This window comes from Notechis scutatus, chromosome 2 (assembly GCF_049901735.1).
Source record: "Notechis scutatus isolate UNSWTSFEM ecotype Mainland chromosome 2, rNotScu1.2, whole genome shotgun sequence".
Classification (NCBI taxonomy): Eukaryota; Metazoa; Chordata; class Lepidosauria; order Squamata; family Elapidae; genus Notechis; species Notechis scutatus.
Window position 1 is genome coordinate 218,323,025 of NC_142010.1, and position 18,036 is coordinate 218,341,060.

The 18,036-nt window shown below is 35.5% G+C and overlaps 1 protein-coding gene across 2 annotated transcripts in view; it reads left to right on the forward strand.

Moving 5' to 3' along the window:
- The window catches only part of MCC (MCC regulator of Wnt signaling pathway), a 199,994-nt gene that overhangs the window by 155,686 nt on the left and 26,272 nt on the right, over positions 1 to 18,036 (forward strand). For both annotated transcript variants that reach the window (XM_026673292.2, XM_026673301.2), the window contains 3 exons: positions 107 to 249; positions 6,460 to 6,623; positions 13,079 to 13,285. In XM_026673292.2, coding sequence (XP_026529077.1) covers positions 107 to 249; positions 6,460 to 6,623; positions 13,079 to 13,285 — 514 coding nt within the window. The remainder of the gene's footprint in view (positions 1 to 106; positions 250 to 6,459; positions 6,624 to 13,078; positions 13,286 to 18,036) is intronic.

Below are 18,036 nucleotides of genomic sequence, written 5' to 3' on the forward strand. Positions count from 1 at the left end.
AGATATTATTGAATGTAATGTAGAATATCTATAAAAGTATTTTCGATCATTTAAAATTATTAAACTACATTTAATTATTCTGAATATTTTATGTTTCATTCCTCAGAGAAGAAGATGAATATTCTGAATTGCGATCAGAACTTAGTCAGAGTCAACATGAGGTCAATGATGATTCACATAGCATGGACCAAGATCAGACCTCTGCTTCCCTTCCAGAAAACCAGTCAACTATGGTCACAGCTGACATTGGTATTTTGAATATATTTATAGTTTTAAAAATGGATTAGTTTTAATAAAGTATATAGTGCCCTATTTCAATAAATACAAATATTATAATATAAAAAGCAAACCTTTTAAAATGAGAGGTAAACAACTGTAATCCAATTTTTTTCTAGCCTCTTTGAAAGAAAAAGTGACATCCACAGACATTGAAAGGAAAGTAAAAATATCAAACATTATTTTTTAATAATACAAGTTTTTAAAATACACATTAAACATAAGTACCCAGAAATAGATACAGAATATTAATTTCAGCAACAAGTTTGTACTTGAGGATTTAGTTGCAATAAAAAAATCAGAAATGACATTTGAGGTAATCCTTTTTTAAAATGTTTGCAAAGTGCTGAAGTAAATCATTTTCTTTTTTTAAACATTCTGAAATATATTAATTTAAATACAGCATTTTCTTCAATATTACATTAAATTATTAGGTTTTGAATATTTGACTTTTCTTCTTATGCAATTAACTTTGTAAATTCATAGATTGCTAGTACTATTAGATCAAATAACAAAGGAAATGAAAAGCTGTGTTCTTCCAAGACTTGTTGCTTTCTGAAAGCTGTGTAATTTTTATACAGATGGCAGGTTTCAAATAACATTTGGCTGAGCTGGGAAGTGTTAGGGACATTTGTTTGTGTCAGAATGATTCTAGTAGTAATGGTTTTTGTCAAGCTCCAGCAGGTTTTATGGTTCCATTGCCTGGGCCTATAGCCAATGTGCTGTGTAGAAATAACTTGTGACAGAAAGAGTCAGTATATTAAGCCACATTTTAAAAATTCTGGATTCTCATGTTTACTTCAGAGAGATAGCACATTTTCAATTCTAATAGCTACTGCAGTCATTTTGATGTCTTCTAAACCTACCAATAATTTATTGATAAGAATATGTTGTGTAGTGTATCTCTCAAATTTTCTTCAGTGGAAATCTGTGTTTCTTATGACATATAAATTGGTGCAGCTAAGAAGATGATTAAATTACTATTGTGCTAGCTATTGAAAAATATTTGAAAAGTATATGTTTCATTGGATCTACAAAATGTAGAAAAATTGCTGTGGCAAAAAATATCAGCATATAAAGGAACATTAAAACACTGTGATTGAAGATAATTTTATTCAAATCTACTCACCATTTACAAACTATAAATAGTTATTTTCCAAATATCTTTTGTATAAGAGTCATTCTGGATAGAAATACTGAATGTGAATATTTAAAATATTTGAAATGTTTTCTAAAATCACGTATGTATGTATACTGAAAGTTTAATTCTTTGTTTTTTAATCCCTATATTATAAAAATCCCTGTATTTCTATAATTCTTTCAGAGCAAAATAAAACCACAAAATAGAGTAAAGGGGTAACTGTTGATTGGCTGTTGGGTGACTGTTGCATATTTTTTTGATGTACCATCATAAAGCAAGAATGCTTATCATGGAAAATAATAGAGGTGCAATTACTGTAAGATCTTAAAACAAAAGCAAAATTTATGTGGGTATCATTTGTTGATAGTGTGCATAATTAATACTGATTGATTAATATACAGCTATATATGGCCTAGCAAATTTGGAGATGCATATTTAATGGAAAAGTTGCCTAGGGCAGTTTTGTAGATGTTTTTGTTTTAGATACATAAAGATATTATTTTAGATAATTCTGTTTGGGAAAATTTGCTAAGTTCAATTTTGAACAGGAAACAAATACTGTATTAGGCAGTAGCATGAACATGGAAAAAGTTGTTCTTTTAAGAAGCTGCCAGACTACTCTACATGTGATATCTGTTTCCCTTTGAATCTAGTATATCTTAATGTTGAGCCTATACCAGTTAGAAAGCAAATAGTATATTTGTTTTCATTTGTATGCCTTTTTTGTTCTACTTTTCTTATAACTTCACTTTTTTGTTGAAATTTTTGTAAAGCAAATATGCTTCTGTGTTGCTATAGGCAAAAAAAAAAAACATTAAGGACTAAAAAAAACCCTAATTGGGCGTATATTGTACATCCTATGCAGGGGTGGGATACAACAGGGTTAACTACTGGTTCGGGATGTACGAGCTTCCCTGCACACTGTGAGCCGCGCGCCTGTAAATCGTCACCAGCATGCTGTGTGCAGAGACGCAGCCTTTGAAACAGCCCTCTTTTCCTGCTTTTTTAACTGCAGCTGTGCCTCATTCGGCAGCTGAAGTTGAGAAATCAGGAAATAAAGATCAGGTAAGAGGGCGGGTGGGCAAAAACATCAGCAGACATAGAACCGGTTCTATGTCTGCTGCTACAGAGGTGGACAGAACCGGTAGAAACCCACCCCTGATCCTATGTAATCTGCTTTCTCTTCAAGATGTAGACCACTTTTGCTTTTAGTCTTATTTTCCTGGAGGAAAATTGCCTGAAGGCCACAATGTAAAATGTAAGAATGAGGAAGGCACTGTTTAGTAAAGTATGACAAAATGTATACAGATTATTTTGGTGGTTTGAAATATGGGAAGAATAACTCTGAGTTCTTGGTAACCCTTAAACTACAATTATTCTATATGATTGGAAAATAATTGCATCAATTCAGCAATTTCATTGCTGCATCTTTGTCTGAAACATGCTTAATTATAAAACAAACATGTAGTTAATGAAAACCATTATTTTAATTGTAAACAATAGCTTTCTCATAGGTATATTAAAGCTTTTATTTTATTGTAGTTTATCTTTTGCAAACAGAGTTCATAAGTATATCCCTGAGATGGTCAATCCACATTGACATTGATTTTCTTTGTGGCCTTTAAAACCAATTTTAAGGCTTATCTCCAGGGATTCTCAGAGGTTATGCAAGGTCTGTATTTTGCCTGTTTCTATTGTGTGCTCATCCTTTTATTGAAAACAGCTATATGCACTTTGTATTTTAAAGGAGTTTAAAAGGAGTAAATGTTAATTCTTCTCTTGTGTTTTCTTAGGACATCTTTATAAATTAATTACTCTGTATTGGCAAATAAAAGAAATATATTTTCTTCATGCATATCAAACAGTAAATTGTTGCGTAAATTATCATTCACATATGACATATGACATATAGATTTCTTTCCTCCCAATACTGTTGGAATGAATTCCTACAGTAATCACCTCTTACTGAATAGGTTGCTTATTGTGCTTATCATTTCAGTCTTTCTAGTTGCTTGAAATATCAACTCTTAAAGAATTGTAACATCTATGTGGAAATATTTCATGCAAGTGGGCTGATTTGTACAATAAGCCAAGTACAAATGTCACATCCTGTCATGTAAAACACTGTTATGGGAAAATTTTTATAAATTAGCCCTTAGAAAAAGCAATCATTTATCCCAATATAAACGTCAGAATCTTTGATATGTAATGTATTTCAGCTTCATCATTCTTATTTAGTACGTCAGTGGAGTTTCACAACAAAATATCTCAGAAAAGATGGGCAGATAAAGTTAGGACTCTTGCTTCTTTTTGTCCTCCCTTTCCACTACTGTAAATTCTTTTCTCCGTGGAGCTCAGTTCAGTGATAGAATTCTGTTTAACTTGCAGGTAGAGAAAATGCAATGACCATAGTTCAGATCTCAGTGTTTGTGTTGAGAATGTTTTCCTACCCTTGATCTCTTTGAAATCAACAAATTGTAATTGTATATTAAATGCATATTAAATATATATTAAATTTATTTAAGCATTAATTTTATAGCCGTATATTTCTCTTCTTTTGCATTATGTTTGTATAATTACCATATAATATCTATATTCTCTCCAATAGAAGAAAGATACATAGTTCAGAGTTGAACTTTGCAGTCCTTAGTACTCTTAAGCCTGGTTGTTTGCAGTTTCTTCGTTATCTAGTTAGGTAATATCATCAGTACTAGTGAATGTGGGGTTTCCTCCCTGTTGCTTGCCATTCCAATGTTTCCTCCTTCATAGTTCTCTAATTAGGATATTGTTTTCTCTTGATTTTTTTGTTTAGTGTTTATCCCTGCTTATGTGGGTGTTGGTTGCTGGGGTGGATATGTTCTGATCTTTTTGTTTCCTTCTTAGCTTTTTATTGTCTCTTTTGAATGGTGTGTACATTTCTGTTAGCGGCTGATTCAGGGGTGGGATAAGACAGGGTTAACTACCAGTTCAGGATTTACGAGGTTCAGTGATTTATGATGTGCTTCCCTGCATGCTGTGAGCGCCTGTAAATCGTCATCAGCACGCTGCATGCAGAGAAGCAGCCTTTGAAACAGCCCTCTTTTCCTGCTTTTTTAAGGGCAGCTGTGCCTTGTTTGGCAGCTGAAGTTGAAAAATCAGGAAATAAAGATCAGGTAAGAACCCAGGTGGGTGGGTGGGCAAAAACATCAGCAGACATAGAACCGGTTCTATATCTGCTGCTCTTCAGAGCTACCGGTTCTACAGAGTTGGACAGAACTGGTAGAAACCCATCCCTGGGCTGATTTGTCTGAATGAGAACCTTCCAGGAATTCCCTAATATTTTTGTATTTAGCTTGTTCTGTGATATTCAGAGTTTTCCATTGAAACTATGGTTGAGTTTGTCTATGTCTTATGAGATTAAGGAGTTTTCATTATGTCTTCTGATTTTTGGTTAGTATTCATGGATATTCTATGTTAATCTTCTGCCTGTCTGTCCTACATGGTGGCTGTATTTATTTTGTATACTATATACTGTAACATACAGCAGGACATGCTATTGTACAAAAACAGGAAACAAATCCCACATTCATTAGTACTGATGATGTTACCTAGTCAAGTAGTGAAACAAACAAACAACCAAGCTCAAGAGAGCATCAAATACTGCATACTGTGATTCTGCCAGTGGAATTATTTCATATCAGAATATATTAAGTATTATCTGTGTTAACAAAATTTATGTTTTGGGAACATTTTTAAAATTGATTTTTATTTAATTTTTACAAACAGTCCATCTTTCATGTTTTGAGAACATTTTTGTAATGCTTAGTTTGCTCATTGGAGTAGCCTACACTGATAGAAAATATAGCAATATGTACATATTGAGATTGAGGAATTTGAACTACTTTAATGAAAAACTATTAAGTTACAAGTTTGAATATTTTACAATATGAACATCTTTTTTATAAATTCATTGAAAGTAAAAACTTTTAGAAAAACTCATTAATATTTATCAATACCTAGCAATAGTTTCCTATATAACTAGGCTCTTCACTCAAGAAGCTTTTCCTGTTTAGTTCATAAATATGAAAATAAAAAAATTAATTTCAATTTCCAGATTAGGCAATAATCATTTACATTTTTATTCTCTTCCAGACTCAGGTTACTTTTCAATAGAATTACCCAGTAAATTCAGTAGGAATATATATATATAATATATTGCTTGCCTCTCACTTTGTTAATGTCACCTATAAAAGATAAGTATATTGTTGAATGCCATTAAGTTTATTCCTCACCACCACCATTATGTGGGTGGACTATACCAATTCATCTTCTGACCATTCAATTTAATAAACGTAATCAGGGATACAGTGCAAGCAGAAACAGAGATCATCTCACTTTCTTGAACAAATTGTAATGAGGATATAGTGCTCTGGTATTATAGATACAACTTATAAGGTGTTGTAAAACATAAGTGAGCCATGCTAAAGGTTGCTTAGAAGAATATAATTACATAACACTGAAGATTTCTGGTTTGCCTTATTTGTTGGCTTTAGTGATATTGTGTACATGTTTCACATTTTTGGCAAAGTGACCTTATCATTGAGGTCCCTAAGTTAATGGTTTTCTCGCGTTGTTGAAAATCAGACTCCCAACTTTTAGGCTGATTGGCTGGTCTCAAAAAATCTAAATAAAGCCAGATCTGATCCAATACTTGGATAGAAGATTATCAGGAAATCCCAGAGCTGAGACTAAAAAAAAAAAAAGCCAAAAGATAATGGCAACCAACCTCCATTTGTATTGTTCTGGAAAAAAAACCTACATTGATTTCCATTACACAGAAATTAAGCAATTGGAGCTTTAAGGAGGACTTAAAGAAGATTGTATTTGAGCCTTTTTTTTTTTTAGCTTAGTTGATCATTGGTAGGTTGCAAGATTAGGATGTTAGTATTTTCAAGGAAAATTTTGCATCTGTTGGTCAACATCCTTCTTCCATAATCCCATTAGAAAGATGAAGAGGTAGTCTCTTCTGCAATGCTAATCTGACGCCTTCTGTTTTATTTCAGATACCTGTAGTGACTTGAACTCTGAATTGCAGAGAGTGCTGACAGGACTGGAGAATGTTGTCTGTGGGAGAAAGAAGAGCAGCTGTAACTTGTCTGTGGCAGATGTCGACAGGCATATTGAACAGCTCACGACTGCCAGTGAACATTGTGACTTAGCCATTAAGGTGTGGTAACATTAATGTTAATCCTAACTGTTTATAGAATGCAATGTAATTGGTCCGCATGTACCATCATTGATTTGATAAAGAAGCATTTATTTATTTATTTATTTATTTATTTATTTATTTATTTATTTATTTATTTATTATTTATTTATTATTTATTTATTATTTATTTATTATTTATTTATTTATTTAACACATTTCTGTGGCTGCCCATTGCACACATAGGCGACTCCAGGTAACTTATAACATTTAAAAACCTACCAGATAAAACCTATAACCTTCACACACACACACACACACACACACACACACACACACAACACAATATGCCACTCATAGCAACAACGAAGCTAGGCGGAATCACATCCGATACCTGTACAGTCAGCACAGCCCCCCCCCCAAGGCGGTGTGCTATTTCCACTTCTCTTCTCCCTATATACCAATGACTACATCTCAAACGATCCATCTGTTAAAATACTGAAGTTTGCTGATGACACAACAGTGATTGGTCACATTTGAGACAATGATGAATCTGCATACAGACAGGAGGTTATACAACTTGCCTCGTGGTGAAACCGGAACAAACTGGAACTGAACACACTCAAAACCATAGAAATGGTGGTAGACTTTAGAAGAAACCCTCCTATACTACCACCTCTTACAATACTAGACAACACAGTATCAACAGTAGAGACCTTCCAATTTCTAGGTTCTACTATATCACATGACCTAAAATGGATACCTAACATCAAAAACATCATCAAAAAAGCACAACAAAGAATGTTCTTTCTGTGCCAACTCAGAAAGCTCAAACTGCCCAAGGAGCTGTTGATACAGTTCTACAGAGGAATTATTGAGTCTATCATCTGCATCTCTATAACTGTCTGGTTTGGTTCTGCAACCCAACAGGACAGACACAGACTTCAGAGGATAATTAGGACTGCAGAAAAAACAATTACTACCCACCTGCCTTCAATTGAGGGCCTGTATACTGCACGAGTCTAAAAGAGGGCTGTGAAAATATTTACAGACCCCTCACATCCCGGACATAAACTGTTTCAACTCCTTCCCTCAAAACGACGCTATAGAGCACTGCACACCAGAACTAGACACAAGAACAGTTTTTTCCTGGAAGCTATCGCTCTGCTAAACAAATAATTCCCTCAATACTGTTCAACTATTTATAAAGTGTACACTACTATTACTGTTAATCTTCTCACCGCTCCTTATCACCCATCCCCTCCCACTTGTGATTGTAGGACTATAACTTTGTTGCTTGTATCCTTATGATTTATATTGACTGTTTCCTAGTATGATTTGATTGTTGATTGTACCCTATGACTATCATTAAGTGTTGTACGTTATGATTCTTGATTCTTAATGAATGTACCTTTTCTTTATGTATACTGAGAGTATTTACACCAAGACAAATTCCTTGTGTGTCCAATCACACTTGGCCAATAAAGTATTCTATTCTATTCTATTCTATTCTATTCTATTTAGTCACTAATTGGCTTCATCTCCATTCATGGTCCCATGCCTGCTGACAAAGCCATGTTTTAGTGTCTTTTAGAAAAGCAACATGATGGGGAGTCTTGTTTATCATTATGCATTGATTTGGTCTGGGGTAGTGCAACCTCACCCATGACCAAAGATGGTCATTCTCTGAGAGCCAAAGAGGCCTAGCCCATAACCACTTCGTCTTGCCAGGATTCTGTTTTAGTCTGTTACTCCTCATCCAGACCTCAACACCCTTCAGGCACCAAGAGAGGGTGGTTGTACCATTGGTTAACTCACCATGGACAGAGATGCATGGCCAAACATAATCAGTATATTGATAATATCTTATCCCAAGGTAAAGGATGATCTCCCCCAGTGGTTTCATGTAGATGTTAAACAGGAACAGAGAAAGTACTGACCTTGATGGAACCCACAAAGCAAGGGTTCAGACCTCTTGCCCCAACAACATCAACTGAGAATGGTCCCAGAGACAGGAAGTGAACCAGCACAATGCAGTGTTCCCCCATCCCAACCCCTAGAGCCATTTCAGATGGATATCACGGTCAGTGTTATAAAGTCAAGTAGAGCAAGAACAGATCAATACCCCAGTCTCACTCCCATTAGAGATCATTAAAAAGAGCCCCCAGAGCTGTTTCTGTCGCATATCATGGCCTGATATGCACCTTATTTTTCTATGTGCTGTATTTCTTGTTCAAAGAGGTAAATGCTATTGTGTAAAAATTGTTTATTTATTCCAAAAGGATTTTGTTTTTATTTGTTTTCATACTTCAGAAATGAAGTTCATTCATGCATCCAGAATCTGAAAAGCTGAGGGGAGGCTCCTGAATTTTGATTTAAAGGTAATCTGTATAGGTCACCTTTAAATCTGTGCTGTCATATAAAATACCAGGTTAGAAATGAGAAGTTGTGGATAGTAATAGCAATTAGAATTATAATGATACATTTAAAAAAATACAAGAGAAGAAGGTTTGCTTTGGTCAAACATTTAAAAAATATTTAGAGAAATTTTAAAAATGAGTACACCATTACGATAATACAGAAACATGTCTTCCTACAAACAGTTAATTAGTTATTAATCAATGTTCCTGCCATTTTGCAGACATACTAAGAATTTAATGATACTAACTGTAGCTTTGAAATCAGACTAAAGAACACATGCACAGCTGTTAGGAATGTAAGTCACCTAACAGTTGGGCTGGAAAATATATAAACTAGGATAGACATTTTAATACTGTCGCTTTAAGGGAATGCTAAAATTGTAATTGGGTGTGGTTCCTCAAACGGCCATAAGATAGAGCCGGAAACCTGGGTTGTTCTGTCCTGTTGTTGATAGTGTTGCTGTTTTTGGTTCCTGAATTTTTCCCTATTGACTGTTGCTGATCATAGTTCTTGGATTTGATGGAAGTCTGTTACTGAACTGTTTCTGATACTGGACTTTGAGTTGGATTATCCCTGGACTGAAAACTGACTGATTTAACTGTGTATGACTTGGACTGTGTTTGGACTTTGCTTAACCATTTACTGGAAGTAAAAACCTACATTTTACTATACAGTGTATTTGTGTGCTGGTTGTGTGTTATTCTTCACCACTCTCACTACGTCTCCCTGTGTGCACTCATTCTCCTAATGGGGAATTACCTCAACAACAGCCACACACCATATCTGACAAAAGTATAAAGGGAGAGGACAGATTGCAAGTTCTGCCTATCTTTACAGAGGACCAAGGAAAATGCTCCTGTCATCTCATACTGATGGCTTTCCCATTCCAGTTCAATTGTGGGGGGGGGGAGATTTACATGGCGCTGCTTTATTACTTAACTGCTCCAGGCCTAATTATCTGCTCAGAGACAGCAGATTTAGTGCTCTTCAGAATGTCAAAGTTTTCATAGTAAAAACTCTTGTCAAATGAAGCCAGCTGTCAATTGATTGGTGACAAAATAGTAAATTTCTTTTAAAACTTTGCTTTTGCAAAAATGAACAGGTCTCCAACATTTTCTGTGCTGCTGTCCCAGACATTGATGAGCTGTCTGGCTACATGCATGCAGCTTCTTAAGAGAGCTGAAATGAGCAGCTGTATCTTGGTTTTATTCCTGGAAAGAGATGAAAAGAATGGGAAATTCAGGAGAGTGCCCTGGATTCCAGATTGAAGTTGCAATTGGCTATTCCCAAGCCCTTTGGGTCAGCTTATTGCATAGCAGACAAAATAGTCAGTAAAATACATCAAATTTATTCAAATTGAAACTGCCATAAGTTACTGCTATTTTAATGATTATACAGAACATCTTTTAGACTGTGTCTATACCAGATAAGGAACCTGTAGTGTTTGCATTAGTAAGTGGTAGTTCATTCAGTTAACAGTAACATTTTTTTCTTAATTAATGACAGCAGCAGTAAGTCCACTTAATATATCGACTGATTAAGTGGAATGCACTTTGCTACCCATTTTAGAGCTTAATTAGAATGTTTCATGTACTTTATTGCCTACTGAGCAAATATGTTCTACAAATGTCAATGGTTTAGTATTGCTTACATTAGCATAACAAGATGTGAATGAAATAGGCCCTTTTTATCTTTAAAAAGTACAATTTCCTCTTGACTGAGTCTTAAACATAGCTGAATATATTTGGAGGCAAGTGCAGCCCAAGAAAGTTACAAAAATTAAATAGAAAGGAGTTGAGAGTATCACAATTACAAATTTTAAGCAAATTTGAGTTGTTTTCAGGTAAATCACTGTTATTTCAAAGAAGTGAATAACAATAGCAATAGCACTTAGACTTATGTACCACTTTATAGTGCTTTACAGCCTTCTGTAAGTGGTTTTACAGAGTCAGCATATTGCCTCCAACAAACTGGCTCCTCATTTTACCTACTTTGGAAGGATGGAAAACTGAGTCAACCTTGAGCCTGGTGGGGTTCGAACTGCGAAATTTCAGGCAGATGTGGCCTGCAGTACAGCACTCTAACCATTGTGCCACTGAGGCTCTTAATACATGACATTGTACATGACAGTATAAAATATGTAGCATTTACAACATCAGCATGTGAATTCCAGCTGCTGTTATGAATCTAATACTGTAAATAACTATTAAGTCCTATAAGTTGTAACAAGTATTGTCTTGCAAACATAGTTGTAAATAATCTATATCAACAATTTCATAGAAATACTCATAATTTCTTGAGAAATTAGCTCTAAAGAAATACCTACTGATTTGCATGGTCTCCTTTATCTTACTCTTCAGAATTTTTAAAGTTATTTTTAGTTTTTCAACCAGTTGTTGGCTTTTACTGTTCATATTGGCTTAGTAAAGAGATATATATCTGAGGGAAATGCTTTAACATATTCTTCCAAGAAAACCAAGAAAATGTATGTTCAGCTATCTTTGGGGGGTGGGGGGAGAGATATCTGCATATATTTTGGATTTGTTTCCTTTGCAAGTTTTTGTCCATTTCTGAGTTAATTAATTAAATAAATATCCACAAAAATGTTTGTGGGGGAGAAGAGATTGAGAATTTTGGTCTCTGTGTTGGGAGCAAACAACACTGTTTTTGCACAGCCTTCCTTGATTGCCAGATGATTTCCAAGTCCAATGTAAGTGTTTCTATTCCCATGATGGCAAACCTATGGCACACATGCCACAGGTGGCATGCAGAACCATTTGTGCTGGCACACAAGCCGCAGGCAAACTTACCTCACTGCACATACACGCATCTCACAGCTAATTTTCACCCCTTTTGAGGCCATTTTTGGCCTCCCAGAGGCTTGAAGGCCTTTGCAGGCCAAAAAATAGGCCCATTTCATCACTTCCTATATTTCCGGAAAGATTGGAAGTGATGAAACAGGCCCATTTATCGGCCTGCAAAGGCCTTCCTCAAGCCTCTGGGAGGCCAAAAATGCAAGTGCGTGCGCAGGGGGCGTGGGGGAGCACACGCATTCCCTTCTGGGTGCTGGCACACGAGCACACGTGCTCAAGCATGCACACAATTTTTGGCACAGGAGCCCAAAATGTTAGCCACCACTGTCCTATAAAACTCTTCCTAGTTTGATAGCTGCTTACCTATAGTGAACTGCCTTCTACAGTTTCATTCAAACCAACGTTTTTTTCCAAGGAGAAACTGCTGCAGATCCCACATTTTGAGAAAGTGTGAGAGGGGCTGAGGCAAGGAAGTGTGTTGTTGTTTTTTTTACAATGCCAACATTCTGAAACAGCCTCCCTGAAGAGATCTGGCTGGTTCCGTCTTCGCTGGTCTTTTGAAAGCTCTTGAAGACTAAGCTGTTTTGGATACCCTAAACAGCAATTTAATGTTACCAATTTATTCATTCCTTTTCTTTACATTGTGGCATTGCTATTCTTTTTTTTTTTTTGCATTGAGTATGTTTTATATTGTATATTTTTTCTGTGTAAGATGACATGCTTATAAAAACAAGAAGTTTAAGGAACTCTGGTTTAGAAAAGACTTCTTTTTTGTTTTGTTTTACTTTGGTTTTTTTATTCTGGCTGCATATAGATATAGCCATAATAACAGATATACTCTGTGTGTGTGCTGTGTATACAGAGTGTGTGTGTGTGTATATACACAAACGCACATATGCACACACACACACACATACATACTCACCCCTTTTCTTTCAGTTGTCCCTATAGACCTAAAAGCTATAAGAGTAAAAACAGTGATTTTCATAAAAGACTAATTCAAATGGATCTAGACAAATTGGGGCAAGGATGTGGAATAGTAGCAACAGTATGTTTTTAATAAATTTTTCCTCTTATGTTTGAATTCATCTATTGACAAAGGACTAAAATGGTAGTATAAATGATCAAAAATGTGTTTAAACAAAAATTATCTACTAAACAGTAGCGAACTAATATGAATGTGTATATTCAGAGATTCCTCATGATATGCTCATCTAAATTTTAATTTATTATGTTTTTCAGACAGTTGAGGAGATTGAAGGTGTGCTTGGGCGAGATTTGTACCCAAATTTGGCTGAAGAAAGGTCCCAATGGGAGAAGGAACTGGCAGGTTTAAGGGAAGAGAATGAAAGCTTAACGGCTATGCTGTGCAGCAAGGAAGAAGAATTAAACAGAACTAAGGCCACCATGAATGCTATCCGTGAAGAACGAGACAGATTACGCAGAAGGGTGAGGTTTCTTGATTGACATCTAATTTGGTGACAAAAATGTAGTTGCTACAATAAAGAGCTGTTTCACCTATCTATTTATCTATCTGTCTGTCTGTCTGTCTATCTCCTCGGGCATAAGTTGTAGCAGGTTAATAATTTGGCTGATTCCTTTTCCTAGTGTTGCTAAAATTGCCAGTAAAATGTAATTACATAAAGTAATTCCAATCTGTCCAAATGGAGAATTCTTACACTTCCATGTTGGTTTTTACCTTAGCTCTAATAAAAATAAAGGAAGGTACTTTCTATCCTCCTTCCCCAAATCTAAAAATACAGAATTTAGCAAAATCTTGTGAATCTCCTAGAGACACAATGAATGTGTAGTCTGGTGCCTGGGAAACTTTTACTCAGAAATTCCATTTTTAAATAAATGAAGCCAAAATTCTCTACATAAAGAAGACAGCAGGAAGGCAACAATCACACATAGTATTCCAGATAAAAATAATTAAGAATATCAAGCTAAATGGTACATATTATAATTTGGAAAAAAAATCGGCTTTCTGAACATGTTCAGAGTTAATTGTAGGGAGGATGGCTTGAAACAGAACATCTGATCTGCCTTAGGGTTTTCCAGTTTAATAGAATATAGAGGATAACAAAACACTAGCATATTTTAGGAGACTGGTGCTTTCCCCAATTAAACAAACAGTTCTGCCTTTAATGATCTAGTCAACAAATAAAAAAAAAAAGTCTGCCAGCTGAAGTTATAGTCCTAGCAATTTGGTACTGCTGACTAGTTTTCTATAGTTACGCCATTGTATATAAAGGATTACATGGAAAAGACTTCTGAAAATGCAAAAAATTAATTCTGTCTTACTAGTGTTAGGATAAAGGACACGATGGCTCAGTGGCTAAGATGCTGAGCTTTTCGATCAGAAAGATCTGCAGTTCGGCAGTTTGAATCCCTAGCACCACGGAACGGAGTGAGTTCCCATAACTTGTCCCAGGTTCTGTCAATCTAGCAGTTTGAAAGCATGTAAAAAAATGCAAGTACAAAAATAGGGACCACTTTGTTGGGAAGGTAACAGCCTTCCGTGCGTCTTCAGCATTTAGTCATGCCGGCGACATGACCACGGAGACGTCTTCGGACAGTGCTGGCTCTTCAGCTTTGTAACAGAGATGAGCACCGCCCCCTAGAGCTGGAAACGACTAGCACATATATGCAAGGGGAACCTTTATCTTTACCTAGTGTTAGGGTAGGGCTGAATCAGACTTCATTGATATTTTGAAGAGTGTACTTAGTCATATGTGGAGCAGGAACTTTTTGAAAGCAGGATGTTTAATATGTGTGGTGTATGCATTGAACATTTTTATACAAATACATATAGCTATGTATTTACTTCTCAGTGGCTTCATTTTTCACATAAATTGGATATGGGAATTAACATCAGCATACTTCTATAATTTTCCTTCTCGTTTGAGCCACTAAAAATAGTAATTTCTGAATGCATTCCTTATTCTTTCATTTGTTTTTTTTACGGATCTGCTGTTCTGCTATACAAATAATCTCACTATCAAAACTTCTATTCAGCACAATTTAATGCGTTTTTTAGCCCCAGAAACATATTGCATATCTAATCAAGTGTATGGTATAATTAGAGCAATAGAGCAGAAACCTTTTAAAAGTGCATAGATCAGGAGTATGCAATTGTTCGAAAGTTGTTCTCTTGTCAGTGTACCAAAGCAGCAATTCTGAGCTGAAGGCACCCAATCAGTCCATCACACAAAAAAGCAGAAACTTAAAATTGTCTCTGCATTTGTTTTTAAATTACAAATAAGTTCAAGCTAAGGTATGAAGCTAGACTTTCCTTTGTGCCCATTTTAGAGAAAGGAATTATATACCAAAGCTTTCAGCTTTCTCTACTACCTGATAATGAAAACTTTAAAACAGCTTCTTTTGCCTTCATATCTTCCAACTGTATTAGCCTAACCATAGCTGCAGTATGTTAAATTGTAGAAAATAGATTTAAAGTAGCAGATGGCCTCAATTTTTCCTGGTCACTTTATTCCATTCTGCAGCTTTCAAATGTTGTTCATCTATTAGTTCATCTTAGCAGCCAAATATTGCTTTTGGCTAAAAAAAATTGCTCCATTGCAAAATTTGTTTTTATTTCTTCTGATTTTCTTACGATCTACCTTGTGAGGGATTTTATTATTGAAAAGTAGATTATGGGGCTGTAGTTTTTTTAGTTTTAACAAAAACAACTCAATAATAATGGAATGCATTGTATTTATTACAAAGAATGATTCTATTCAGATCTGTACTTCTACTATTCAAGGACCTTAGATTATCCTTTAGATCCAGCCTAATGCTGATTTTTATATCAGAAGACATTATGTACAATATGTGAACTTGGTTTATCCAGAAAAGGGAAGCTTGGCAAACTATCTATGAAGCAATCAAAAAGTGTTTTGTGCCAACAGTTGAAACAGATTTAATTGCAAGACTGGAAAGTATGCAATTTTTTCCCTGAGAGTCAGCATTTAAGCCCCCCTCCACTTTATAAATTCCTTTATTTCCCTCATGCTTTTTTTTTTGTCCTGAGCTGCAACAGCTGGTCTTAATAGGGTAAATTGTATTCCTTGTAGTTATGAATGAAACTCACTTGTTTTTTTAACCATGAGGTTAGTAAATAGAGTAGCTATCAGAAAGCAATAGAAGAAATGACCAGATTGAAATGAAAAAGAAACTAACCTTAGTTTTGAACTGAGATGTTTTTAAATAAAATGACTTAATTTTAAATCACTTAGGCGCTGCTTTATATATAGAGGTCAACACACCTCTATGTATTAATGATTCACTTGTGAAGGTGGTTTCTTAGTGTGCAGCTAATGAGTAGGCTAGCTAGGTCTCTCAACAGTGAGACACTGCTGAACCGGACACAGCAGCTCCTGCATTTTCTTCGTTGCATGAGAAAAGTTCATCTTCCTTTCCCTCTCCTTAATCAGTATCTATAGAGGGACGATTGAGAGCATCTTCTCATATTGCATTACTGTCTAGTTTGGAAGCATTACTGCTGTGGACAGAAAGGCAATGGAGAGTGGTGAGGATGGCAGAAAAGATCTTTGGTAATTCACTTCCTTCTATCCAGGACTAGCATATAAGCCATGCTTGAGCAAAGTCCACGGATTGTTTAGGACACTATACATCCTGTTCATGTCCTGTTTTCCTTGTTACCTTCTGGGAGGAAGCTTCATGATATGAAGTAGAACAACTAGATTCAGTCACAGCATCAGTCTTGTGAACTCTCACATTCCCTCTTTCTGCTATGTAAAATGGACAGTAATTAATACGTGTGGTATGAGTGGTGCAGACATATGGTGCAGGTATATATTTATATATATAGCATGTGTACATGTATGTTATGTATGTGTTTGGGTAGATATACACTTTCTCTTGAGAATAGACAACAGAACTGCATTTTAATGTGGCCAATGTGCTCATAGTAAAAATAAAAATGACAATAAAAGTTATCTTAACTTATTTTACCTTATTTGAATTAGAGGGCTTGAGTAAAAGAGAGTTGCAATTATTTCTCTGATGCTGTATATATGTATGGGTCAGTGGTGGGATTCAAACATTTTTACTACCAGTTCTGTTGGCGTGACTTGGTGGGCATGGCAGGGGAAAGATACTGTAAAATCTCCAGTCAGAGGTGGTATTTGCCAGTTCTCTCGAGTACTCAAAATTTCCGCTACCTGTTCTCCAGAACTGGTCAGAACCTGCTGAATACCACATCTGGTATGGGTGCATGTCTATGTATAAACACACATGACCATACACAATTTTTGACACAAATGTTTAGTGGGCTGTGGAGAAATGCCATTCGCTGGTGAAAAAACTATGGGACAACCTGCACCAAGATAGCCTTCTATCATGTTAGTCCTAGTGTGATGGCACTTCCTTGAAGTTTACCAAACAAATAATCAATGGGATGCTGAGGAACATTTCAGCATTTGGGGAAAGAATTGGTAGTAGCATAGGAAAAAGGAATTCCAGGAGAGGTATTTATATTGGGTCCTAATGGAGCCTGCCCAGATCTGAATGTGGTCCATGGTTCTGTCTAGAATGTTGTCTGTAAGGTTCTGTCCCTGGTTTGTCTAATCAAGTTATCCTACTTTCTATAGTGACTACCCATAACCCAAACTGAAAGTCAATAACCTGAATAGGAAGGTTCCATGTATTTCTTCTCTTTGATAGAGACTCCATGAATGAATCTAAATCTATTTTGAACCTTGATCCTTATCACATTTTATGGTAATTAAAGATATAAAATAACATTTTGACCCCTGTGCTTTTAATCAGAATAGATACTGCACTACAATTATTGATCTTCATCCCTGGAAGAAATATTCTCACTTAGTATAAAAGCAAAAGTAATATAGTTTTTTTTGTTTGTTTTACTATCGTTAACCGGTACATTTTGGTCTATAACATAAAAATTGAAACATAGGCTTCTGATCACTAAATTCAGAATTTTTATTCTTCATTTCTTCCTCCTTTCATATTGAAAATTAGGGAAGCCTTGTACTCTAAACTAATGCTAATTTGCTTAACAGTAAGTTTATTTTTCCCTAGAGGAATCTGTCTGTAACAAATGTCCATGTCAGGCACATGATGTAATGGTATGCACTAGGGAGCTTATTTGCATTTGTAATACAGACTATAGCTGCCACACAAATTAATGTTTTCTGTGACCTGTTAAATATTTT